Below are 27,694 nucleotides of genomic sequence, written 5' to 3' on the forward strand. Positions count from 1 at the left end.
CTGAGTGTCTTCCAATATCTGTGTCTGAAATCAAGTCCCTTATTGGCCAACCCAGGAGGGGAAAGGCTCCTGGAGCATTTTCCCCAGAAGTATGGAAGAATAACATAGAGTTGTGGGCTCCACTCCTGGCTTCACTCTTCACCTATATTGATACTGCCAGATGTGTCCTCGAGGACTGGGGGCTGGCAATTATAGTTCCAATCTTTAAGAAGGGAAAAAAGAGGACCCTGATAACTACAGGCCAATTAGCCTGCTTAACATAATCATCAAATTTTATGCTAAGCACCTCCATGATAAACTTAAGGACTGGCTGGATGAGGAAAATCTGATAGCAGAAGAGCAGGCCAATTTTAGAGAAGGTAATGGCATCAATTCATGTTTGGTCCTACAGTGCTTGACTGAAAAATATTCAACAATGTGATATCATTGTACGCTGCCTTTACAGACTTTAAGGCCGCCTTTGATTTTGTATCCAGGACCAAATTATGGGAGAAGCTGGAAGTCTCATCAATTGACCGTAAGCTGCTCTCTTTAATCTGAGCCCTATGCACTAATATGACTCTTAAGGTCAGGTGCAATATGCAAGGGTTTCCCTCAAAGCTGGTTAAAACTCAAAAGGGGGTAAAACATGGGTGCATTTTGGCCCCCCTGCTTTTCAGTTTTTATATCAATGGTGGGTGAGATGCCTAAACAATCCAAATGTCCATCTCCCTAAACTAGGGATCCCAGCATGGCCCAGCTGCTTTATGCAGATGATGCTGTAGCTCTTTCCAGAACACCAGTAGGTCTTAAAAGAGCTCTGAGAACTCTGATCCAATACTGCAACAATGATCATCTGGAAATAAACTATCAGAAAACCAAGATTATGGCATTTGCCAAAAGGCCAAAGCTCCGTCCATGGAGCATTAATGGCCATAGAACAAATGACTTGCTTTAAGGAGTAGTCATGCATGCCATTGGCTCAAGGAAAGCCCACTGTGAATGCTGCTGCTGCTACTGGACGAAGATCTGCCAATGTCAACCTCAAATTTTCCCACTCCAAGGGCTGATATGATGTTCCAGCTGCACTTAAGCTCTTTCAGGCTAACCCATTAGCCCAGCTCCTAAATGGGACTTTGGTTGGCCCCCCCAGCTACTTGTTTCACCTCCTCGGAGAGGATGTAATCTCAGTTCATCAGAGCAGCTCTCCAGATTGTGTCTCCAACACACATTTACAACTGGAGACAGGTGTGATAAAAATTGAGTCAAAAGTGTGTCTGGCTTCTATAAACCTTTGGTTAAGAGCTTAACTTTTATCCTCAAGGCCTAGCACCATTAATTCTCCAGGACAATTGTCAATCCACATGGATCAAGGCTGCTGAATCTAAACGTTTAGATCTAGGCTATCTCGCTCCTCGGTTCTTAAGATGAAATATGATCAGGCAAAACCCTGAAGCAAAGGATAAAGGATACAGAGGGCAAGCAGATCTAGGGAAGGCCCCAGCCTTCCTGTCACCAGTATGCAACAGATATGTCATTACTGCCAGCTACCTTACACAGCTAGAAACACCCAGCCATCAGAAAGCTTTCTCTCTTGCCCGATGTCATGCACTCTCCTCTGCAGTATTGGATGGTAAATATTAAAAAGTACCATTGGCTGAAAGGCTTTGCCCCTGTGATTTCAGAGAGGTGGAAACTATGGAATGTTTCATTTGAATGAGATTCATCCTAGCTCTGACTAGTAGGTATCTTGGTCTCCCAGATTCAGCTTATGTCCGGATGTTTCTCATAGTCGAACTGCCTTTTGTTACAGCACACGTGGCTAGGTTTTGTGCAGCAACACGGAAGATCCGCTAGACCCTGATGGACCAATTTTCTGCTAGCCAGATGCATTCTATATAACTAATTCATTTAAATTTTAGATTTTACTTTTTTGTAATTTTAGATGTTATTATACTTTATATAACTTTAGTGTCTTCTTTATAATTTAAATATAGACTGCATCCTGGACCTCACTCATAGATGCTAGTTAGGATGTTTTATAAATGTATTTTAACTTTGTCTTACATTTTATTTCATTTATTATCTATTAAGATAGATTTATATATATTCATAGAGCACTCTGCTTGTACTGGTCTATGACCATAATAAATTGATTGAAATTGAATTGATAAGCTCAGGAAAGGAAGGTGTGAGCAGACAGTACGGGACAGCAATAGCCATTCCTTCCTTATGAAATAAGATGGACTTCTGAATTCAGATCATTTGGCTATATTAAAGCATATTCTTGCCCACCAGCCTGGTGTAAAGAAAAGCAGAGAAGTGTTGCTTTCTTTAGCTGTCTTGACAGTGAAGACATTAAACAAGCATAAGAACAGTTCCAATTCCAGTCATCTGATACCTGATTTTCTTACATATTTTTATCTAATGCTAAAATGTATAATAGTTGTTAAAGATCACTATTTGGAGCAATATGTTTTTCAAATTGAAAACACAAAGGTTATTGCTATTTTGCACTTATACTTTGCACATATTCATTGCTTTTGCTCCATTTTTTTTAAATCTGCAAGAACAACTTAATAGGAATCATACTGCCTTTCAACTTATAATCACTCATTTGTCTACACCCACTCCTTGTTTAGGGACCTCAGTTAGTAACTATTCGCAAATACAACTGCAATAAACAACAATTAAATTTTGCAATCAATGTACACATTTGCGACCAAATTTTGTGCGCCTGACAACAACACATGCTGGAGAGTAATGCTGGCAAAGCTATACAAACCACTTTATCTGAATGAGACAGCAACAACCAGTGACCTTCCCACTATCTTTCTCTCTGTCATGCGTTCATTTAGCTACTATGTTGCTTAATGACCTGATTGTTGGAATGGAACTCAGTTGCTAAACGAGTAGGTGTATTTAAATAAAAATACAGGTAACAAAAATATGCATCTTAAGTTTATTTATAATTTTAAATTCATAAGTCATTTCAAGTGCTTAGCTCCTTAACCAGTGGATGTGCTATATTCTTGCTATACAATTGATCAGCACTATTAAGTTCAATTTCAAAGTCAGAAGCAACCACTAAGAGCTGGAAGATTCTACATTAATAGCAACTGCTTTTTCATATTAGATAAAGAGAAGCAAATGTAAATGTCTAACATAAAATGAATTTCATTATCTTACAAGACATCAGGATATACTTCTGAATAATACAGACTTCTCAAAACATTTTATAATAAATGATCTTACAATAAATATAAGTATAAAGCTTTTTCTTCACCATTAAATAAACCCTTATTTTTTTGAACAGAAGTCTGTTTTCACAGAATTCAATTACATTAACATCAAATTTTGCCAACAAAAGTAGTCAAGAATTTTGCCATCTATTCCAATTAAGTTTAGGAGTCCATAAAGCTGGTTTAAACTATTATCACTATTATTAATAGTGACAATATTAATCTTTGGTTTCTGTAGAATTGGAACTGATTTTACTAGCTTACCAGGAATTTGTTAGCTTAATCAGTTGTTTGTGTAATAAAGTTCAAACATGTATGCTCCCTAATCAAACAGTACAGTTTCAGTAACTACTGAAACAAAATTCAGACAAAAAGTAGAATTATTAAAACAGTATATATCAAACTAAATTCCAGTATTCCATTTTACATCTTAAAAAGCAGTTGCGTTTTCTTGTACGAGTTAAATGCTACTGCAAATTCAGTTTTCATTTAAATTGCCTTTCTTCAACCTGGTGCCCTCCAGATGTCCTGACCTTCAAGTTTAACCATGTTAGCTAGAGGTTGGTTTCACACATGGAAAGCATTGGACTGGGAGAGGCTGCAATACTAGAGTTATGAGAACAGAAATACTTTTTAGAAGAGGTTAATCTTCAAGTTTGATAAATTAAGTTCAGATAGTTTAAGATTATAAAAATACCAAATCTGTTAGTTCATTTCATTTAAGCATATATTAAGGCTTTTGGCAATTCATTTGCACAGATTTAGAGTTCATCCATTTTTTCTCTTTTTTCTATAGCTTTATTTTCTTCATTTCCTGTAATCTTATACTCATCCAGGACTGCATGGCCTGTTTCCTTTGCAGTTTTCTTGACTATAGCTTTGATTCCAATATTGTCAATATTAAAAGCTGTCATGCCAACATTGACGACAGAACTCACAGCATTATTCGTAGCATGGCCAGCATCATCTCCGTACCTTAAAGTAAGAAGGAATATGGAAGACTTATTTTTTAGTACAGTACAATTAAGGAAAGCTGCTTTATGCATATTCCCATACGCCACACATTGCTCATCATTAATTGAAAACTCTATGCTCAAGAATATAGGAACTGGCTTGATTAGCCTCTTGAAATCTTTTGAAAGTAGAAAAGAAAAATTAATTTTTTTTTCACCAGAGGTGCTAATGCATCCCATTTTTAATTAATTACTTCTATTTCCTTGCTTCAGGAAACTGTTTTACTTGGTGGTCTCATTAACACTTAATGCTACAGCATGATGTGGTTTATTTGATTTTGGCACATGCTCTGTGAATCAGAAACTGCTGTTTATAAATCATGATTTACGGCTTAATATATGAATCCAGTTAGTTGGCTTATTGAATAGTAGTTAAAGCAAATCATGGCCTTAAATGTTACACAAACATGGTCTTAAATACAATTCCCAAGTTTTTGCTTATACAGGCAGCTGATGAAAAACTTTGTTCCCTTCAGAAAAATGAAGTTAAATTAGATGTGGGATTTTTGTTAAAGCTGTTAGACATAACAAATGCTTTATGAAAATGAATTTTAAAGTTTCAAGGACATTAATTAAAGGATTTTTTTAAAAGTAGTACTGTGAAAAATAAGAGTTTCTTAAATTAATCAACACTCTAGGTATACAATACAGCTATTACAATTCAGATTCATACTGGATCCAATTCCTTTGTTATTATGAATTTTTGTTTTTCAATTATTTGCTGTATAATCTCATTTAATTCTCTCCAATCACTGCAGGCAATGTTTATTGATCTACAACAATGATCATGCACTAGAAAAATACCTTTACCTTCTTGGATTCATCATGGAAGATTAAGTTAGGTTTGCATATTGCATTAAGTCATAGTTGGGTTCATACACAACACTAATCTGGTTTACACATCCAAGTCCCAACTAACTTCTTCAGAACACATTTTAAAACTAAATGGAAAAGAGTGGATTGGAGTTAAAGACAATATTCCCTTCTTAGGGATAGCACTTAAGCCTTCTTCTTGTTGTCCAAAGCAAATTTAATCAGCTTAATTAGATAGCAAATCATTCCTTGTATTAATTTCACCTTGAAATGAGCCATTAACACCAACATTATAATTCAAGTACAGCCAAGGTAAGCATATTCACACCGTCTCAAAACTGTATATTGCACTTTAGTGGGTAGAAGTTTGCATAAATTAAAATATTTATATTTAATATGTGTGGATAGAGAAAGTAAATGTTTAAAATTTATGATAAAAACAAGCAAAAGAAACTAAAATTAACACAAGTATTTTAAATAATCAACAGACTAATCTAGTCTAAGATCAAAGGCATAAAATATGGACACTAGTCATATTGTATGCCAGTTAATTAAAAAAAGGAAGCCATAGTTTTCTTGCATGAAAGAAATGTTTCATGTGGCTCTCTATTCCAAAAGAATTGCTCATACATTTCATTGAGAAGGTGTGAATACTTAGAAGATTACCAAAACAATTGCTGTAGATAACTGCAAGTTACTTATTGCTTTTCACTCCTAATGACCACTGAAGTCTCATCTCCATTTTTGCTATTTTTACATCTAAAATAAAAACAAAAATTAACATGAATATAACATTATTTAGCTTTTTTTTCCCCCTCAAGAAATGCTTTTGGGCTATACAGTTATTTTGGCCCAAGAGGATACAGCACAAATTTAATGGACTTTGGAAGCTCAAGTTTATTAAATAGCATTTTCAAATGTAACTGTTTCAATTATCTCAACTTTACTATCATGTCAATTACAAACATTTTTAAAAATTGTCTTCAACCCAGAAGAAAGACAGCAAGTTTGGAAAACACTCTTAAGTCTATACTTTTAAAAAAATCCACTGTACTGTGGAGGAAATAAAAGATTCTATCAGCAATATATATTTTAGCTATTGTATATTCTATATGGTGTATTTCTTTAATATTCGTGCCATAACTTACTTGTTGCCTTTGCAGGTAGTCCTTGTTTAGGGACCGGCAACTTGGTCATTAAGCAAAGTGATCACTAAGTGAAACATCACAATTTTATGATCTTACTTCAGCTTTCCTTTGCTTTACAGGGTTGCGAAGGTTGTAAATGTGAGGATTGGTTGCAAAGTTACTTTTTCATCACCGTCATAATTGCAAACAGTTACTAAATGAGGCAGTCACTAAACAAGGACTACTGTACTTCCTTTGACATTTTCAATTATTCCAAATTACTACAGAATTTATGTTTCTCACAGAATAGAAACATGGTCAGGAATGCTGGATCAACCACACTCTTATCACTAGTCCTTCTTCAGAGTCAGCTTGTTGAATAATAGTGAAAATTTGGTATGCTTGTACATCAATGCAGCAACTCTACTCTTCAAAGGATAATGCTGTAGTGTCTCCTTGTTATCTCACTTGCTTATCAGTTGTAAAGCAATTTCTCCTATTCATTTGGGATCTGTTAAATATGCGTACATGCTCAAACCCTCTTTGATCAACATCCTATATAAGAACCATGTAACCTTGAAGTCTTTGCTGTTGACAATGAGTGCAAGAGACCAGTGACTCATTGTAGCCTGCTGGCCTTGGAAATAATAAATGATTGCTGGATCCTCTCCAACTGCTAGGATTTCTTTGATGAGTTTTCCACCACAGAACTAAAGATGTAAGCCTCTCTCAAGAACTCTATCCTCATTTGTTTTCTTTTAGTCCCATATGTTTTCATTTAGTATTTCCAGCTGTCTTTCAGGTTCAGTTTACCTCTCTTCTTTTTATTCCCAATGTGCAATTCATGGGCATCATCACTGTGTCCACAGAAACTCTCTCAGCACCCATCATGACCCTGTCCCCTCTGCTGTTTAGTTAATTTTAACTAGAATTAAGAAGGAAGCTGGTATGCTATGAAGCAGCTCTTGTCTTAGAATCATCTTGTTTTGCAAGCCTGCACTTAAATTTTACATGAGTCAGACATTTTTGGGGGCAGCATCTTAGGGGGCTAGAAAAGGTGGCAACAACAACCTCACCAATTGGCCATCCGGTAAACCAGTGTTTTCAACTGCATTCATTGTGACCGCTATTTTATTCCATATGGTCTCAAAATGCTGGTCACACATGAGCCAAAAGGATTGGGGATTCCTGCACAATTGCTTTTTTTATGTTATCAATTTTTTTCCTATTATATATAATTAATGGACACCATTAGAGTTCCCTTATTTTATAATTTGGCTAAGACTGCGTATTTGTTTTGCCTACTCTGCTTTTTGATCAGCCCAAAAAAACTTTTAAACTTCAGCACATAACATAGAGCTTAATAATTTTTATTTATTTATTAATTATTAAATTTATATGCCACCCATCTCCCCAGAGGGTGACTCTGGGTGGCTTACAATTAAAAATTTGGCATAATATACCTTCAAAGGGAGCCCTCCTGCCCCAGTTTATAACTTTTTTGCCTCATCACATGACACAAACTCTTATCAACCAAACATAAGATTTGATGGAGTCTGAAAGCTGTGATAATGGCTGTTCAGAAGCTTGACTTAATGTTTTGTACAACATCTCTTTTCAGGCCATTCTTTAGTTACCAGAGATATCTATTTCATGAATTACTACCACTTGTGAGAAGCTCAATTAAAAAAACATCAGCTATTGCTAACATTTTTGCATCTCTTTTAGAAATTAAGGAAATTAATATATGTAGTCAAAGCATATAAACATGTAAGCATATAAACACACACACATTCATTTTCCTCTATAGATTTGATATACATTCAATATTCAAAAGGAATATGGCTGGTAGTAATCCCCATTTGTGATGGGGAAAACCAAACAAAGAAGGGAAATATTTTCAGCATGGAAACAGTTTACACAGAGAACACAGTGTAATACTAGATGTTACCTGTTCTGTCTTCATGACTTTTACATGATAGGTAGCATCATGGTTATAACTAAAAATACTTTTAATGATATAGAAAAGGGCTGGGGGGTCCAATTTTAAATAAAAAGGCATGGAGACTAAATTCTCCCTTTATCTACAGTGTATTACATAGAGAGGCTCTACTGAAGGATTTTTGTTTCAGTTCATGATATTTCTGGCATAGGAGAAAAGTGGTATTTGGGGACAGGACTACTAAACAGAAAGCTTCTTCAGCAACAAAGCCTTTTTACTTATTATTTGTATATAATTGGGAAAACTATATTTTTAAATACATGGCACCACCATCATGGGTAATTAAAGTTCAATAGAAACAAAGCATTTTTATACAGTCGTAATTCCCTAACATTCATATATCATTTATCACAGAACAGGGAAAAAAAATAACTTACTTGTACTTGACAGTCTGAACTGTCTCTTTAGACACACTTTTAGCAATGCATTTTGCAGCACATTCCAAACCTTGCCATATTGTCGAAAACCCTGCAGAAATAAACTTCTTAGAACCAGAAGATAACTAATATATAAAAAATTAAGTTAAAATGCATTGACAGAGAGCCATGTTAATTTTGTTACCTTGAACTCCACTTGCTGCTACAACTAGAGCACCATCCAAAGTTGATTTTCCATCTTTGTCTTTCTTAAGGGATTCTGGAACCAGCTTGCTTCCATGTTTCTTCACATGAGGGGCTAACTCTCTTCCAACACAACTTGCTATGGAACAAACACCTTCAACTAAAAGAGAAAGCACTACTGAAATTGACATTTTTCGATACATACTTGATCCATTCAGTATTGTGTTCAGTCAAGCCTTATAAACATATTTAGGTTCAGTGCCATTTCTTTCAATGTTTTTATTCAACAGAAGCAGCAACAGAAACGGTGACATTTCAGCAGATATTTATCCCCATTGATTCATAATGCAACCCAGATTACTAAGGCTTCTGAAAGGCAACTATCTTAAAAAGGCATTTTAAGCAGAAAAGTGAATTATAAATATTTTAAATAAATAAAAGCCTAGCTGCAGATTAGATTTAACAGTTTGATTTTAAACCACTGTAGTTTCCCAAGCTTCATTACATACAGAGATCATATTTGTTCAAGTAGTTGATGACAAGACCAACTCACAGTCAAAGTAGACTCAATTATTTGAATTACTTATAGGGTCAGAGCTACTTATAAACCAGATGGACTTCAACTTCTACCAAGGGATGCACTGATTATGAATTATAGGAGTTGAAGTTCAATACACCTGGAGACCACCAGGCAAAGGAACATATATTAGTCAACATAATATAATCTGGACTACAACAATTTGAGGGCAAGTTTTCTTAGATGATAAATCATGGATTACTGGAGGCTACACTGAAGCTTAGCACTTCTGTAAATAGAGCAAATTACTTAAAAATTGCTGTCAAGATTTTACCATATAATAGATGGGTTTCCCCATCACATTAAGCTATGCTTTTGTTAGTCATGGTTTGGTCAAAAGTCACAGCTGACCAAATATATAAACTTCAGTAAGCCATAAAGCAAGGGTGCAAAAAGTGGACCCTGTCAGCACTTCTTTTGAGGCCCATAAAGCCCTCCAGACTGGGTAGGACTAAATAGTGTGTCTGGGTTTTTTGTTTTTTTTTAATATTGATGGGTTAAAGAGCAAATTAGCAGAAGCTTAAGCTCTATTTCACTCTCTAAGAACACCCCCCAAAACTGGGGGCCTGGACCTACCTACTATTTGCATTGCAGCACTCAGAATGCTGCCTTCAAGCTAATGGAAATTTTGCACTTTTTCCAAATACCACCCCCAAGGCACATCACATTATAGCTTATTGAACTATGTGAGCCAGATCTTTATGACATGATTAAGCCAACTGTTGGATATGCCAACCCCTTCAAATTATATTCTTCTTAGCCATGGAGCTCATTGGATAATCACAATCTCTCACAGCTGACCTCGTAAGGCTGATGCAAAGAAATTGTGGAGTACCTGATTACAACATTCATTTGAGGAGAAGAAAAGAATGAACATGTGCTAAAATATGCTTAGTGGTATGTTTGTAAGCAACATAATGGTTATAAACATGAAGCATAAAATGGTTTGAAACAATTAGTAATGAGATTAAAAATGTCTAGTTTATCAGTGGAAGCTCACATGATAGTCACTTGATGGAGGTATAGAAGACCTATGGTCCAATGCGCTCAACTCTTTAAATTTTTTTCTTAATATTTATAAATAGTTAAGGACAAAAAATATGAAACTATAAAGCATAAGAAACATATAAACCATGCTAAACAACTCATGACTTTTCCAAGGAAATTGGATTTCCGTGTCTTACCCAAGAACTGACTGACTTTGACCGCTCCCCCTGTAGCTTGCCTTGCTACATGTAGTCCCTTTGCTACAGTTGGGCTGACCTCCAAAGGTTTTTCTTCTGGCTGAATGTGTTCTCTTAATTTAGAGGCTCCTTTATGGATGGCTTTTCCAGTGTATTCTGCTCCTTTGACTAGACCCCAGCTCAACCAGGATGCTCCTTTATGAAAACATCAAACAATATTTATGCAGTAGCATTATCAAGAATTAGCCCTTAGGACAGCATTTTGTTCCTCTTAACTCAAATCAAAGCTTTTATTATTCAAATACTATATTTGAGAGATCCATATAGCCTCCTCCATCCCCAAATGTCATGGTCACAAGGTCACTCAAGAAATCTCTCTGCAAAATGAAAACAGGCATAGGATTGTTTCTAAGTCGTGTTGTATAATTTCTGCACCAGCAATTCCTAGAGATCTGACAGAATTGAGCATCTTCTAGATAAAGATCTTGTTTTAGATTACACTTGGTTTTTAGTCATTGATCTGTCAGGGAATTATTTTGGCTTACTTGTAATCTTTTAAAAAGAACTTTTACTACCCATTTGTAAACATTTTAATATGCAAATTTTAAAATAAGAATTGCACCAGTACAGGTAGTCCTCAGTTAATGGCGGTAATTGGGCCCGGAATTTCCATTGTAAGCGATGCAGTCATAAAGTGCAATGTCACATGTCTGCATGACTTAGCAATGGCAATTCCGGCAGTCCCTGTTGCTGTTACTAACCAAATCCCAGCGGTTGTTAGGCGAGGACTCACTCTGATCCAAGCCATTTCCGGCTTGGTCCGTCCCAGCCCTGAGCCTCAGTAAGGTAAGAGATTGCCTCCACTGTCTCCTCTTGAAATCCCCCCACTTGACTACCTCCCCATCTCTGTCCTTTTGGCCACCTGCCTACCCACTGCTGCCAGCTGCCCCCACCACTGCACCACATGCCACTACTGTACCAGTTTGGGCCTTCTTTCATACCACCTTCTTTCACACTGGTGCAGCCAGGGCTTCTCTTGCACATCAGCCAGGGCCTTTATTCACAAAAGAAGCCTGTCATGCAAAAGAAGGGGTCTTCTAGCTGGTTGGCATGTGGAGGCCCTGGGTGGGGCACAAGAGATGCTCCAGCTGTACTGGCACGAAAGAAGTCAGCACAGTAGTGGCGCACGCTAGAGCGGGCGCAACAGAGGGCAGGGCCGGGCAGTGGGGGCAGCTGGTGGCAGCAGGTAGGCGGGTGGCCAAAAGGCAGTCATAAATGTGGGTGGGCCTGAATTTTGTTCATGTGACCACAGGGGCACTGCAACAGCCAAAACTTCAAGGACTGGTCAAAAGTCCCTCTGTTCAGTGTTGTCAAATGGCTGCTAAACAAATGGACGTTAAGGGAGGACTACCTATGCTAACTATGCTAACTTTCTTCCTGCCTCAGAGCCACACTGGTATGTTAGAATCAAACTTGAGTTTCAGCTCATGAAAATTAGCCCAAGAGAATTTTTAGGGAAGGTGTTCATACTACACATTAATTTTTCTTCAGCCAAACCTGTAAGCAGCTAAAGAAGCAGGTTGCAATACAACTAATGGTTACAAATCTATTAAAATAAATCTTACTCTCAAATGATATTTCCACCGACAAGATGGGACTGAAGTGAAAACCTGGAAGCCAACTATTCAATTTTTTTAAACATATCTATTGATTATTTTAACCATCTTTGCATCTAATAGAATAATGAACACAAATCATGCTTGGCTGGAATTTCTTTTTATAGGAATATAACATGGGTTTACTAAAAATTGGATGCGTTCAATTGTTTATTAGCTATTATGGTTTTAGGTAACACACACACACACATATATATATATGCATAATAGCACAAGAGATTAAGCTAAGCATCAATGCAGACTTACTCAACCCAGTACTGTACAGATGCACTGGCCATACTTGGAAATTTGCAACATATAGTATCTGAAGGCTGATGTTTATTTCCAAGTCTGAGAGTACCTGATAAGATGCCATGAGCTATTTTCTCACTCCAGTCAGGTAATTCTCGGTCCTGGTCTTCAGGTCCTGGCTGAATACGTACAGTCTGACCAAGGTTGACCACATCACTTGAAGCCTCAGCAGGCTAACAGCATGAAATAAGTATCCACAAAAAACCAAAAACCAAAGCAAAATAATTATATATTAAATTAGCTACAGATCATGTTATCTTACAGAGAATTTACATTGTGACCATAAAGTTTTCTGATTTGCAATATGTAAAATTACACATTTTAGAATACTACCAAATTTGACAATGTATTGCATCACAGGCTTACAGACTTAAAAAATCTTCCCCCTAATAATTTCATTATCATTATACTTTGATATAGTTTACAGACTTTGAAATCTTCTCACAGATAACATGCTTATATATTCTTCAAAAAGTAATGTTTCTCAGAGTTGCCAGACAGCTACATTGTGCGACTGCATCCTTGATCACATAATTCTAAATTATCATGATCAGCAATTTTATTTAGAATATTTTTATATAATATGTTCACTGTTAGAATCAATATCAACATAGCATTCTGAAATTCAAGTCCCAATACATCTGATAATCACCAAATCAGGGAAGGTCATTCTACACAAAGAGATACTCTCTAGGAGCCTTGATTTGGAAAGCTACTCAGTTACCTGTTACTACCTATTTTGGCCTGATTGCCCTAAGTGAAGAACCTATGGTCCTGCCTATGTCATTGAAGGATAATTCCAAGCAACCTCATTCAACATGGTCAATGGGAAGGGCTGTTTGAAGTTCCAGTTCAATAACCTCTGGAGGTCCACTTACTCTCCATTTTTGTTATAATTAGTTTGAAGTGAGAGCTTCTAAAATGTACAAAGTATATCTTACAGTCAGGTCCAGAAATATTGGGACATCAACACAATTCTAACATCTTTGGCTCTATACACCACCACGATGGATTTGGAATGAAACAAACACAATGTGCTTTAACTGCAGACTGTCAGCTTTAATTTGAGGGTATGTACATCCAACTCAGGTGAACGGTGTAGGAATTACAACAGTTTGCATATGTGCCTCCCACTTGTTAAGGGACCAAAAGTAATGGGACAGAATAATAATCATAAATCAAACTTTCCCTTTTTAATACTTGGTTGCAAATCCGTTGGAGTCAATCACAGCCTGAAGCCTGGAACGCATAGGCATCACCAGACGCTGGGTTTCATCCCTGGTGATGCTCTGCCAGGCCTCTACTGCAACTGTCTTCAGTTCCTGCTTGTTCTTGGGGCATTTTTCCCTTCAGTTTTGTCTTCAGCAAGTGAAATGCATGCTCAATGGGATTCAGGTCAGGTGATTGACTTGGCCATTGCATAACATTCCACTTCTGTCCCTTCAAAAACTCTTTGGTTGCTTTTGCAGTATGCTTTGGGTCATTGTCCATCTGTACTGTGAAGTGCCGTCCAATGAGTTCTGCAGCATTTGGCTGAATGTGAGCAGATAATATTGCCCGAAACAATGCAGGATTCATCCTGCTGCTTTTGTCAGCAGTCACATCATCAATAAATACAAGAGAACCAGTTCCATTGGCAGCCATACATGCCCACGCCATGACACTACCACCACCATGCTTCATTGATGAGGTGGTATGCTTAGGATCATGAGCAGTTCCTTTCCTTCTCCATACTCTTCCTATCACTCTGGTACAAGTTGATCTTGGTCTCATCTGTCCATAGGATGTTGTTCCAGAACTGTGATGGCTTTTTTAGATGCCGTTTGGCAAACTCTAATCTGGCCTTCCTGTTTTTGAGGCTCACCAATGGTTTACATCTTGTGGTGAACCCTCTGTATTCACTCTGGTGAAGTCTTCTTTTGATTGTTGACTTTGACACACATACACCTACCTCCTGGAGAGTGTTCTTGATCTGGCCAACTGTTGTGAAGGGTGTTTTCTTCACCAGGGAAAGGATTCTTCGGTCATCCACCACAGTTGTTTTCCGTTGTCTCCCGGGTCTTTTGGTGTTGCTGAGCTCACCGGTGCGTTCCTTCTTTTTGAGAATGTTCCAAACAGTTGTTTTGGCCACGCCTAATGTTCTTGCTATCTCTCTGATGGGTTTGTTTTGTTTCTTCAGCCTAATGATGGCTTGCTTCACTGACAGTGACAGCTCTTTGGATCTCATCTTGAGAGTTCACAGCAACAGATTCCAAATGCACATAGCACACTTGAAATGAACTCTGGGCCTTTTATCTGCACACTGTAATTGGGGTACTGAGGGAATATCACACACCTGGCCATGGAACAGCTGAGAAGCCAATTGTCCCATTACTTTTGGTCCCTTAACAAGTGGGAGGCACATATGCAAACTGTTGTAATTCCTACACCGTTCACCTGAGTTGGATGTACATACCCTCAAATTAAAGCTGACAGTCTGCAGTTAAGGCACATTGTGTTTGTTTCATTCCAAATCCATTGTGGTGGTGTACAGAGCCAAAGATGTTAGAATTGTGTCGATGTCCCAATATTTCTGGACCTGACTGTATATGCGTTTACTAATTCCTTTACATTTACTTATACTTTCTTAGTTATGTAGAATAGAAAGGTTATATAGAAAGTATTTCAGTGTAAGGAGAAAGCCCACTGTTATTTTATTTATGCTCTTATTTGTCCTTAAAACTGCAAGTCTTTGTTCAACTGTCCACAACTGGAAGATGAAATTCTGGTTTCCACACACCCCCCCCCCCCCAGGAGCAAGAATAAGAAGGGTGAATGAGCTTCTATGTGTTTTGCCTTCACAAAAAAAATAAAGCATTCATTCTATTTATTCTGGGTTTTTCTCACACTGGCACAACCACAAATAGAACAAATACAATCATGTGATAGTTAGATGGCTCTTTTTGTCAAAGCAATTATCAGCTGTACATTTTGGATTAAGAATTAGACTTCAATAATAAAAATGTCTGGGCAAATTCATTTCAAGACAAATTATTTAGGCATTGAATATACTGAATGTGAGATAGTATGGAACCATTATCACTGCTATAATTAATTAACTCTCCAGAGATGCTACATTATTTTGGCATTATTTCTCCTCAAGAAAACATTATACATCACAATGCAAATTCTATATAGAAAACTTATTTTGCACATTCATTAAATATTTGAATGTTCACAGAATATGGCTACTTAATGATGCTGGGTTGGCATCCTTCTCTAGGGATTATCACTGTTTAGCATATATACTTATTGGTTAAAAATGGCCTTTAGGGAACAACAGGACCCAAACATAAGCAAGTAATGTATATTAATGATTAATCCTCTATAAATTCACTAAATGAATTACTTTGAAACAGAAACAGATATTGGGTAAGCCAGACCAACATTTAATTATGCCATATAGGTACAGCTGAAAAGGTATATTTATTGTATTTTAAAAACATTTTATTAGTTGGTCATTCAGAATTTATAGGATCAGTCAAAATATTGTCTTTTTTATTTTATAAACATTACAGTAACTGAAAAAGTATATTATATTGAATCTTTATTTAATAAACATTTTGAAAATTGAGCCATCTGACCAGGATTGTTAATGGCTAATAATTACAAGATCATTTTTAAAAACATAAAAGTGGACATTTTTCTAGAACTATCCCGTTTTTGTCAAAACAGAACTGCTAATCCATTTTCTAAGTGGTTTTTAAATATGAACATTTCAGGAAACCAGTTTAAGAAACATGTTAAACTAAAAATAAACAAGCTACATTTAAAAGTAACACAATGTGTGAACTAGGCTCCTAATCCATAACCAAACAGTGGAGGATGGAAGAGAATGCAGGCATAAAACTTCCCTGATAGGTCTGAGAAGATTACAGTATTATGTACTGTAGAAGAACAAGGGCTGATGAGCTCAGTTCACATATCATGACAAACCATACATGATTTATAGCTTAGCATACCCTGTGATCTTGGCAACTGACTTATTCAACAAATCAAGGTTAAAAAATGTTTTTATGATTGGGTTCACATATTGTACAAAATATTTTACCAGTCAATATTAATAGTGCCACCTCTCCATAAACTGTATTCTAATATTTAGAGTTAGATCTAGTTTGGATCTATATTCACTGAAAGTGTCTCTACTGAATTCTTACTAGCAATTTAGGTCCATCTCATAATTTCCATCGTTCAACTCTTCTAAGTATTCCATTGTTGTTGAAGTTCAACTATCTTAGACATCTTTTCTAATTGCATATATTTTTTTAAACATGGCAAACTTACACAGATTGCCAAACCACCATTCTCCAAATCCCCAATTTTCTTTTAGATATATCTAATATTTATTGGTTCAACAGAGTTGGCTCACAAAATAACTTTTTGGTGACATACATATTGTACAATAAGTAAATGTTGCATATTGCAAAACAAAGGCAATTTGTAAAACTTTGCCATCATCATTAAATCATAGCCCCCAAGTTTACCTTAGTTCCAAGATCTGATTTCTGTTTTAATATATCCTCAAAAAGCTCTTTGTAAGATCTTTGGCATCCTGATGGAAACCCTACTCCCTCACGGGACCTTGGAGCCTGCAGTACCATATCAAGGATATTAACAGTTTGAAGGCTCAACAAAGAATCCGTTCTGCATTCTTCCACAGTAACAGCATACTATCGCCATATAAAATTATCCTTTTTAAATGAGATGCATGCAAGTGAATTCATACATTAATAAAGATCAACTTGTTTGCATACTATGAGAACAAGAAAAATTCAGATTTTATGACCAGAATAATACCTAGGGTGACTAATAATCAAGTAAAAGTTAAAGAGTGAAGTAAAAAAATAAACTGTAATTAAACCAATTGTTGTTTACTATTAAACAATGGATTTCCAAATGACTATAACCAAAAAGGAGAATGTGGTTTTATATTTCAAGTTTACCATTTTCACCAATGGTGCATTGCAATAAAGTTAAAATCACTATTAATGATCTCCTTTTATATACATATTGGAAGACTATCTCTTCCATTTGCCATCAGCTGGATTTTCTACCACCCTAACACTTCTAATAATTTTCCTTTCACTTCATGAATGGATTAATAAGTTATACTTTCATAATCTTGTCTAGAAATGTCTGGTTTAAAAAGATTTTTTAAAAATATTTGCAGTGGATTTTGCTTAATCTTTGCTCTGTTATGATCAATTGGACAACTATTCCCATCATATTTATTGTAGTAGTATCTACCAGTACCTATCTGAAGAGGGTTTTTTGGGTTGGGGAGGAGGAAAAGAAAAATAATTGAATTATGTAAAAATGCATAATCTACACTTCTAGTGGCTTACTCATCACTTAGGCTAATAAACCCTGTAACAGAAATCAGTAAAAAAAACAATAATAAAAAAACTGCAGTAGATTAAAAACAATGTCAAATTATAGAATAGATCCAATATTCTTCCACAATTTAGAAATCCCTTTGTCATGTTCTTGTCAACTGGGCCACTAGACAACTGAGATATACAGAGACACCTGTCCAACAACATGTATGCTGAGTGCTATGAAAAGAAATTCTAGTGCACTGTTTAAAGTTCTTCTGTGGAACAATTGCACGAGGCAAGCATTTACCTGTATTCTAAGGTCAGTCATCTGTTTTAGCAGATCTTCAAATAGTTCTCGGTAAGCAATTGGAAGTTCTGAAGACAACACTACTCCTACATAGGATCCGGATACCTGTGACATCATGTCGGGGAACATGTAGACTCCAGAGCTGCATGAGAGAACAGGTGACTGGCTGCACATAAGAGGATATAGCCAGTCACAAACCTGGAACATAGAAAGCCAAATGGATTAAGTTTTTAATGAATATAAAAACGTTCATTGTTTAATTAAAGAATCAATGTAATAAACAATGCTGATAGTTTCAAGGCTGTTGTTTAATATTTTGGTAGGTCTCTGTTGAAGGAGACCAGGAATTATATTTGCAAGGATATTTTCAGAACTATACATGTACAGCTTTCAGTGTATGAAATGCTCCCAAAGTACTTAAATTGTTACAATTATGCCTCACTGCATCCAGGATATTTTTATTTATTTATTGTATTTATATAGCTGCCCGACTCACACAAAGTGACTCTAGGCAGCGTACAACAATTAAAAAGAATAAATACATAAAAACTATTACAAATAAAAAACTATAAAAGCACACAAAATAGGAGGGGATAAAATTAATCACAAAATCTCCCCGGTCCCCTGGGACCCCCAGGCCTGTTCACATAGCCAGGTCTTGAAGGACTTGCAGAACATTAAGAGTGATGGAGCTAATCTCACTTCTAGGGGGAGAAGATTCCACAAGGCGGGCACCACGGCAGAGAAGGGCCGCCTCCTGGGACCCCCCCAAATATAATTCTCTGGCAGACAGGACCCACAGCATGCCTTCTCTTCCAGACCTGATGGGACAGGCAGATATAATCAGGGAGAAGTGATCCCTCAGGTAACCCAGTCCCATGCCATGAAGGGCTTTAAAGATCAAAATCAGCACCTTGAATTGGACCCGGAAGAAAACTGGCAACCAATGCAGCTCACGGAGCAGAGGTGTAACAGGTACCACTCTAGGGGCACACATAAATAAAAATAAAATAAAATAACTACCTGTGCTGCTGCATTTTGCACTAGCTGAAGCTTCTGGATACTCTTCAAGGGCCGCCCCATGTAGAGCGCATTACAGAAATCCAAATGGGAGGTGACTGGGGCATGAGTGACAGTGAGTAGGTCCCTCTGATCTAGGAATGGGCACAACAGGCACACAAAACAAAGCTGTGCAAAGGCCCTCCTAGCCATGACTGCCACCTGCTCTTTGAGCAGGAGTTGAGAATCCATGAGGACCCCCAGACTGCGCACAGGGTCTGTCTGGGGCAGTGCAACCCCATTCAGTACCAAAGATGGTATAGCCCTAGCACCAGAAGGCCCCAAAACCCAAAGCCACTCAGTCTTGCCAGGGTTCAGTTGAAGCCTGTTGTTCCCCAACCAGACCCTCACAGCCTTCAGGCACCGGGATAAGACATTCACAGCATTGCTTAATTCGCCAGGGGAAGAGATGTATAATTGGGTATCATCAGCATACTTATGATACCTCACCCCATGGCAATGGATGAGCTCACCTAGCGGCCTCATGTATATGTTAATTAGGAGCGGGGAGAGCACCAAACCCTGCGGCACCCCACATAACAGGGGGCGAGAGCGGGATCTTTCCTCCCCAACCACCAACTGGAACTGCCCCCGGAGGAAGGAGGTGAACTAGCACTACATAGTGCCGTCCACCCCCAATCCTCTGAGCTGATCCAGAAGGATACCATGGTCAATGGTATCGAATGCCACAGAGAGGTCAAGTAGGGCAAGGACGGATGCACAACCCCCATCCCACCCTCACCAGAGATCATCCAAAAGCATGACCAATGCTGTTTCTGTCCCATACCCAGGCCTGAATCCTGACCGAAAGGGATCCAGATAATCCACTTCATCCAAGGATGTTGCGCAACCACCTCCTCAATCACCTTCCCCAAAAAGGGGAGATTAGATATTGTCCAGTACAGTGGGGTCTAGTGATGGCCTCTTGAGGAGGGGGTGATCCAAGCATTCCTTAAGAGGCGAAGGAACAACCCTCTCACTCAAAGATGCATTAACCAGCACTAGAACCCACTCACATGACACCCCATGGGCCACTTTAACCAGCCAGGAGGGGCAGGGATCTAAGGAGCTGAGCTCACAGTCCCAAGGACCCTGTCCACTTCCTCAGGTCCAACAGGTTCAAACTGTTCCCAGATAACAGGGCAAGACTCCTCCTTAGGCATCTCCACCTGACCTGCAGCAAAGCCAACATCCAACTGAGAATGAATCCAAGCAATTTTATCTGACAGATGCCAGCAAAATTTGTCTGCAAGTCCCTGTAGAAGGTTCTCTGAACCATCCTTACCCAGGAGGATATTATCCCCAAATACAGTGGTACCTCGGTTCATGAACTTAATTCATTCCGCGACTCTGGTCACGACCAACCGAATCAAATTTTCCCATAAGGTTCAATGTAAATACGGTTAATCCGTTCTGACCCCTCCGAATTTGGTCGCCAACTGATTTTGGTCGCGTCCCGAATCAAATTTTCCCATAAGGTTCAATGTAATTACGGTTAATCCGTTCTGAACCATATGTATTTTTTTTTTAAAACCGCAAAAATATGAAACAAAATACAGTACGAAGAGAGAGAACGCTAACCTTGCTCAACGTGACTTCTGGCATGGAGGACAGGAAGGCGGGTGGGGAGGTGGTTATTGTTTGGAGGGAGAGTCCCCCTCCCTACAGGAAGCCACGAACACGTGTCACGGGAGGGAAAATGGCCGCGGATCCTGTTCGTCACCCAATCCAGCGTTCGCGAACGGAAGCAAAATTTTGCGAACGGAGCTGTTCGTGACCCGAATTGGTCGTGAACAGAAGCGTTCGTGACCTGAGGTACCACTGTATGCCCTTCAGCTCTTTAATTATATATTTAACCTTCTATGCAACTGATACAGACTATCTTAAAAGTGTAAAGAGGCTTTGCAGAGGCTTAATAAGAAGCTAGCATTATATGATAATAGTTTTTGCTGAAGCCAGCGAAATGTATATAGATGGTTTGGGATTATAGTATAGTGGTCTGATTCACACCAAGTCATATTAGATAGTCCTTGAGTTGACACATCTGCCTGAACAGCAGCCTTCCAGCATTTTCTCAATGCCCATTGAAAGCTGAATCCAGCACTTACAACTAGCTAAACAGATTGTTCACGGCTTCCAAAGAACTGCCATACCTTAGAATGCTGCACGAAGACTGAAGTTCAAAGCACAACGTAAATACTGAAGATGTTCACAGGTAGTAGAGAGTGGGGCAAATTTATCAATGATGGTTTAATACCAAGTCAAGATAAAGATAAACCTCCACATAAGAGTTTCACAATGGATTCATTTACACATATGGGGCTCAGGGGTGCATATCAGCCTGCACAATGAGTTTGTTTTGGCCATACCTGTTGGCCTTCATTACTGCCTTACTTGAAAAACACACCTTAGGAAACACTTCTCATTGTGGAACTTCCAAAAAATCTTCATATGAACACAGTTTGAAAATAATTATTTCCTAAAGCACAAGTACAGCATCTTTGGCCTCCCAACAACTGCTGGCACTTCCTCAAGAAATCCTACCTAATGGTTTGGGAAGACTATGATCAAAGTACAAGCAGAGTAGGCATTACCTGAAGGAAAGCAGGAGGACGATTCTGAGCTGCTGCACCATCGGTATCCAAAAACTTTACAATGCGAAGATATCCAGGATACGAGGGAGCGCTAACTTGTCCATCAGGGGTGACATAGAAAATCTGCACACCATGGGGAATGAGGATTAATTCATCAGCATCTACTCCAAAATTCTCAACTGGAGGTGGCTGAGTGCATTTTCTATAGTAATCTTCTCCAACAGATGAGAACTCCCCAGACTCTGTCCCATAGGACACAGTATAGTGCCCATCAGTGGCCTCTGGAGTATAAGCAGGAGGTGCTTCATTGGTCATTGAAGATGATGGACTCACTGCAGCCATTTGCCCTGGGCTTGTAGATCCAATATTTCCATCGCTTGCAAGTGGCTGAGGGGGTGATGTCAATGAGCTGGGCACAGGAGGCCTCTCAGTCTTTTCTTTGGATGGAATTGATGGGTATAACTTGGGCATCTCTATATTGGAACTAACTGCAGTGATATTTGCTTGGGAATTTTCATCTAGAAGTCTCAAACGAGCATTAACATTTTCTAAAGTTTCTTTCATCTTTTGCTGCATTTGCCTAACAGATACTGAATGGGTCTTGGTGCCTTTCAGACCTTCTGATGGAATGCTAACTCCTTTGAGTAAGTGAGTAAGCCCCTGCCTGTAATAATTCTTTGCTTCTTCTATTTGACCCAGTTCATCTGCATTCAAAGCTTTATTAACAAACACAAAAGCCTTCTTGTACTCATCTTCAATTGCTTTTGCATTTTCATTTTCTTGCATAGCTGAATCTTGTCCTTGATCCATTATTGCACACTGAAACACAGAATAAATTAACTGGAGACATTGAACAGAAGAGAATACATCAGCAGAAGGTTTCTAAATCCAAATGTTAAAGTGAAACCAGGTACACATATATATAAAGAACTATAATGTCAGATAAAACCTTAAATTAAAAGGATAGCAAATTATCTTTTTGTGAAATAGGCTTCCTTGTCTTCAAGGCTGGAGAATCTGCAATCTTCCAAATATTGCTCAAATTTAATAACCCAGCCATCATGATCAAAGGTGACAGATTTGGAAACAGTTACTCAGCAACATTTGGAAAGCTGTAAGTACTGTATTCCTGATCTACAGCATTATTTATTTAATCAATGTATAAGCTTCCTTAGTCTCAACAGCAACTCTAGGCAGCTTACAAAGCATAAATAATTAGGATTTAAACAACAACAAGGCAAGAGAAATGATGCAAGAGAAATCATGCACATAACAATGTTTGCTAAAATCTTATTGCTGGGGAAATAACAAAACTAGTTATGCACCATAAAATGTAGATCAACAAATGGGTTCACAAACTACACTGTCCCAGAGGCTGTTCTGAAAAACAGACCTTCAAGGCTTTCCAAAAATACCAGAGGTTCAGGGCCATACAGACTTTAGGGGGAAAGTTGTTCCAAAGGGCAGGAGCAACCCTAGACAAGGCACATCTCCAAGGTCCTTGAAAGATGACATCAATTTTACTGACAAAACCCAGAGCAGGCTTTACCACACTGATTTATTCCCAATGTTGCACATCTCTAATTCACCTTAAAAACTTAAAAAGTTTTTATGAGAGTTATGACCTGGTGCAAGAAATATAGAAGTGACAGCCTTCTCAAGTAAAGCCACCTCTTGAAACTATCCAGATGCATGACATGCTGTTTTCTTGGCAACAGTACAGAGGTAGATTACCGTTCACTTCTTCTGGGACTTTTAACTTACCTGTTTAGGCTACAACAGCCCTGGAATTCCCTGGTGGTCTCTCATCAAAATTACTATCTAGGCCCTGCTTAGCTTCTGGGCCCAGGCAAGGTTGAAAAATGGTCATATGCTAAGCTCTGATGCAAGAACAGACAGCTTTAAAAACTGTTTCTGTTCCATAAAAATTTATGGCAGAATGATTGCCTGAAAAATCCAAGTTCCTCAGCAAATTTAAAATAGTTGCCTTCTTAGCTCCTTGAAAAACAAATCTATAGCTAGACAAATGACATGTGCAGTATATATATTTATTGTACAAAAAAAGGAAAACAGCTGATTATCAATATATTTTATTCAAGTAGGAAGATATTACAAGTTATTAAAATTCAATTAGCAATAATTTAATTACAGGTAGTCCTCATTCAACAACCATTTGAAGTTATGACAGTGCTGAATGAGGGGACGTATGACCGTTCCTCATAGTTGCAGCCATCACAGCATCCCCAGTCATAACTGCAGTTCAGACACTTAGCAACTAGCTTGTAGTTACAACAGTTGCAAATGGCAATCACGTGACTGCGAGAAGCTGCAACCTTCACTGCCAGCTTCCAACAAGCAAAGTCAATGGGGAAGACGGCAGGAGGTTGCAAATGGTGATTACGTGACTGCAGGACACTGCAACAACATGGGACTCGCCTAACGACAGCAACTGAAACTGCTGCAACTGCTGTCGTAAGTCGGCACACTCACATGATGTCGTGCTTTACGACCACATTACTTAGCAACAGAGTTGCCAGTCCCAGTTACCATAGTTAAGCAAAGACTACCTGTATAGAATATATAGCAATAGCAAAGCTTTAGGAAATCAAAACTATATCTGATACAAAGATTAACTATACTAATTTATTCACATTACAGAAAGTAGTATTAACTTTTCTGCTGAGAAAAACTTAGACTACCTTTGTTTAGGCAGGAATAATGTTTATCACTGGAGCCACCAAAGGGAAAATCTCTAGCACTAACTTAAAAAGCTTCATATGAACTCATAATAGCAAGTTGTCTTTTTTTTTTCTTTACTGTTTCCTAAAGTGGAGGATTAAAGTATCCCCTGCTGGGCTTCATGACAGAAAAACCAATGTTGGATATACCAGCACCCCATGAGGATACATAAACATTCTACAGATGGCATAAGGTTACAAGTTCACACAAAAGTTAAAACTGATGTAAACATGTGGTTTTTGAAGATTCTAAGTTAGCACTGAAATGAAAAGTTATTTCTTATTTATCTGTGAACTGGGGATATCTGCCCATTTGCTTTTTCAGCAACACTCCCAAACTAGGAGACTATTTAACAGTAGCCCTTGCCAATGTGAACAGAAAATTATCAGCTTCAACGGCCTGTCATCTGGAACAAAGACTTCTAGCTTCCTGATGGGTCTAGTTCAAAAATATACATTACGAATATGAAATTAGCCTTGCTGATTAAAAGGAAAAGGAAATGTTCATTAACTGCAACTGAGTCAAAGTAAAACAACTATAGTCTTCCAAAATGGTCAGGTCTTAGGCAGCACCAAAAATTTACTGTTAGATAGCATCTAAGGATGGTTTATATAATATGTGACAGAGACAGCCGAAATAATTACAGAACTCAGGTAGTAAAGCATTTAACTTTATACAGAAAACAGCAATGCCTAATAAGATAGTTTTCTAAGTGCAGGAAGGTTGACTTCATTCACTGAAGAGAGAAATGGCATTTAAACCTCTTAGCTGTAGACTAAACTTAAATAGTCCTGCAGTAATTTTACCATTATTTACTATTTTAAAATTTGGCTTTAAAAGAAAAAATAATTGTTATCAATATCTCCATAGGTTAATTTAAACAGAACAACATTTATTCAGAAGAAAGTCCGCAATCTCCTTATCACTGGCTACAGCCTTATTTCAAGAATCACTAAATCTTAGGCCTAAATTCTTTTGCGGTCAGGTAAAATCGTAATCACCATCCATGACTATATCTCATTTGTTCATCCCACCTGCAGAATTACTGTTATTGGGTGGTATGAACATTCAATATAATTACATAAATGTTTAATGCATGTTTAATTATTTTAACTGAATAAATCACAATTAGTTATGTTCAGGTAATATACTAAACATAAGAACAGGCAGCATTTCTGAACAGAAGGCCATGTTTGGCCTTTGAGTGGTAGACGAGGGACTACACTCCAAAAAATTCTGCAGAGCCAAAAAAAATTTTTTTTTATTTATATTCCAGTGTAATTAAATGTAGATAATAATATGCAATACTGAAGAGCAATCATATCCATTATATTAAAACCCAAAACTTCTGGGGTTCTCCAGGGATTGTACCCAATGCTTCCAGGGATCCACGTAGCCATGAGGTCAATGTAAGCCTATATTTTGGTTTATAAATCACAAAAGCTGGTTTCACATATTGTCATATGGCTTAATTCTGACTTACACATTTTGTAAACCTTCTGAGCTTAGGAAATGAGTTATTTCAAAACCCGTTATGAGATGACTGATGCAATTAAAAGATTTCCTAGAAATAATAGTTGTAAGCTTGTTGTGTTTCAGGACAGAAAGAGCCTCTGAAATTGCCCTGAACTGCAGTCACAATGCAACATTCTGGCAACAGCAAACATCAGCAAAGCATTTGAAGGAAATATTGTAGTCATAAGATTATGGGGAATTTAGCTACCTTCAGATTCCAAGCTACAAAGTTCAGCCTCAGCTATCAGTATCCTAGTCCATAAGAATCCACATGCAATAAATGGAATGGCTTGAGCAAGAGCAGGTGATGTACCTACCATCCTAAATCCCAGATGTTGTAATTCTACATATGCAGAACTGCCTGTGTTCAGACAACACCTGAAACCATGGTTTATAAATTGCTGAGCCAAAGCCAGAGCATGTTTTAGCATACAGACCACATTAAGGTATAACGTGATTTATTTTGGTTTAGCAAGTTGTATCAATAGGGTTGTTACAGTTTGCTTATGTTCCATGATGGAATCACACATCTGGGCTCACATATAACTAGGTTTATGAGATCTTTTATAATATCTTTTATAGCTCAGTTCTACACATCATATTAAATACAATATTTTCTGAGACCCATAGTTTATGAATACCGAGATGTGTAAATCCTTCCAATTCTGATTTATTCAGAGAATTATAAAATGTAAAAGCTAGAAGGAATCTTAGAGATTATTTACTCCAACCCTCTGGCCAGGACATGAATCCAGTAGTGAGCAACTAAGATTAAGCAAATAATGACTTACTGAAATCAATTAACCCAGTTTCAACAAAAGCCAAACCTACAATTAAATATGAAATGCAGTATGTCCTGGTAAGAGCTAAACTTTTCCGCTTTAAGTCTGAAGTTATGCATACTTCTGAAGTCCTGTTCACAATTTACCCAGACAATAAGTACGGCTGAACCGGGCGGGAACCAGCTGGTAACCAGCTAGTTTGAACATAAATACCACCACCGAAAGAAATCGTCTGAACACCCCCACAGAATCAGGCTCCGAAGTAATTGTCCTGACACACCGGCAAAGAACAGCGCAACCTCCTTTCAACGCTGGAAAGTGAGGTTTCAGACTTCAGCGCCATTATTAAATATTAAACGCCACTACTTGCATTACCAGCCAAGCAACCGGATTCAAAACCCCCCGCAAGTCCACAGACCCCACGCACCCCGGACCCAGTTTTAGCGGGGCTCGACCTTTAGACTTATTCTTCCTACAAGCCTGCACGGACCGGCAGGGCCTCCAACCGTCTGCGGTCCAGAGGTCACTCCCAGCAGTGCGACATCGCATCCCGGGCGAGCCAAAAGGCCGGGGACGGGAGCACGTCGCGAAGCGCTGATGCGTCTCCCGAAACGCTGGAAGCCCCGTACCTGTCTACCCAAAAGTTCCCCCTTCACCTGGGCCAACGCTCATCCTCTCACTTCTCCCGCCGGCCGTCTCCGTCCCGCCTCCCCTCTCACTCACCCCAACTTCCCCAGACCTTCGCTGCAGAAGCACCTGTCCAAGCCCCCTTCAAGGCGGCCGCTTTAGCTGTTGGAGCCGCCGCGACCCACGCGCGTCACGTGAGCGGCTGCCGTCAGCCGCCTGTTGACGGACGAGGTTTTCCTCCGCCAGAAGC

General features: G+C 38.3%; 2 protein-coding genes across 8 annotated transcripts in view; both read right to left on the bottom strand.

Annotated features, from left to right (window-relative positions):
* The window catches only part of CCDC169 (coiled-coil domain containing 169), a 38,254-nt gene extending 38,115 nt beyond the window's left edge, over window positions 1–139 (bottom strand). Inside the window, exon 1 of the mRNA XM_088140738.1 lies at window positions 1–139. The gene's annotated coding sequence lies outside the window, so the exon portion shown is untranslated.
* SPART (spartin) lies at window positions 73–27,694 on the bottom strand. 7 transcript variants are annotated; one of them, XM_025171010.2, is made up of 9 exons: window positions 27,541–27,694; window positions 21,782–22,600; window positions 18,129–18,326; window positions 12,514–12,637; window positions 10,498–10,692; window positions 8,738–8,896; window positions 8,554–8,644; window positions 5,714–5,806; window positions 4,064–4,196 (listed from the first exon to the last, which is right to left on the bottom strand). In XM_025171010.2, the coding sequence occupies exons 2-8, from the start codon at window positions 22,589–22,591 to the stop codon at window positions 5,746–5,748; spliced, it is 1,638 nt and encodes a 545-aa protein (XP_025026778.1). In that variant the 5' UTR covers window positions 22,592–22,600; window positions 27,541–27,694; the 3' UTR covers window positions 4,064–4,196; window positions 5,714–5,745. The 7 variants fall into 7 exon arrangements, with proteins under 7 accessions (XP_087996862.1, XP_007434992.1, XP_087996860.1 ...); XM_015889219.3 differs by having other exon boundaries at window positions 4,071–4,196; window positions 5,746–5,806; XM_088140736.1 differs by lacking the exons at window positions 4,064–4,196; window positions 5,714–5,806 and adding an exon at window positions 73–202.

The sequence above is a fragment of the Python bivittatus genome, unplaced genomic scaffold (assembly GCF_059951505.1).
Source record: "Python bivittatus isolate LINGU-HERP-01145 unplaced genomic scaffold, Pbiv_v1 ctg000340_np1212, whole genome shotgun sequence".
NCBI lineage: Eukaryota > Metazoa > Chordata > Lepidosauria > Squamata > Pythonidae > Python > Python bivittatus.

Excerpts from the sequence above, each read along its gene's own strand:
- SPART (XM_007434930.4), bottom strand. The coding sequence starts at position 22,591 with ATGGATCAAGGACAAGATTCAGCTATGCAAGAAAATGAAAATGCAAAA. Across the intron at positions 12,638-18,128 it reads TGACTGACCTTAGAATACAG|CCTGCTGAGGCTTCAAGTGA; the intron begins GTAAATGCTTGC and ends TCATGCTGTTAG. Across the intron at positions 4,197-8,553 it reads GTTCAGACTGTCAAGTACAA|GTACGGAGATGATGCTGGCC; the intron begins GTAAGTTATTTT and ends TCTTACTTTAAG.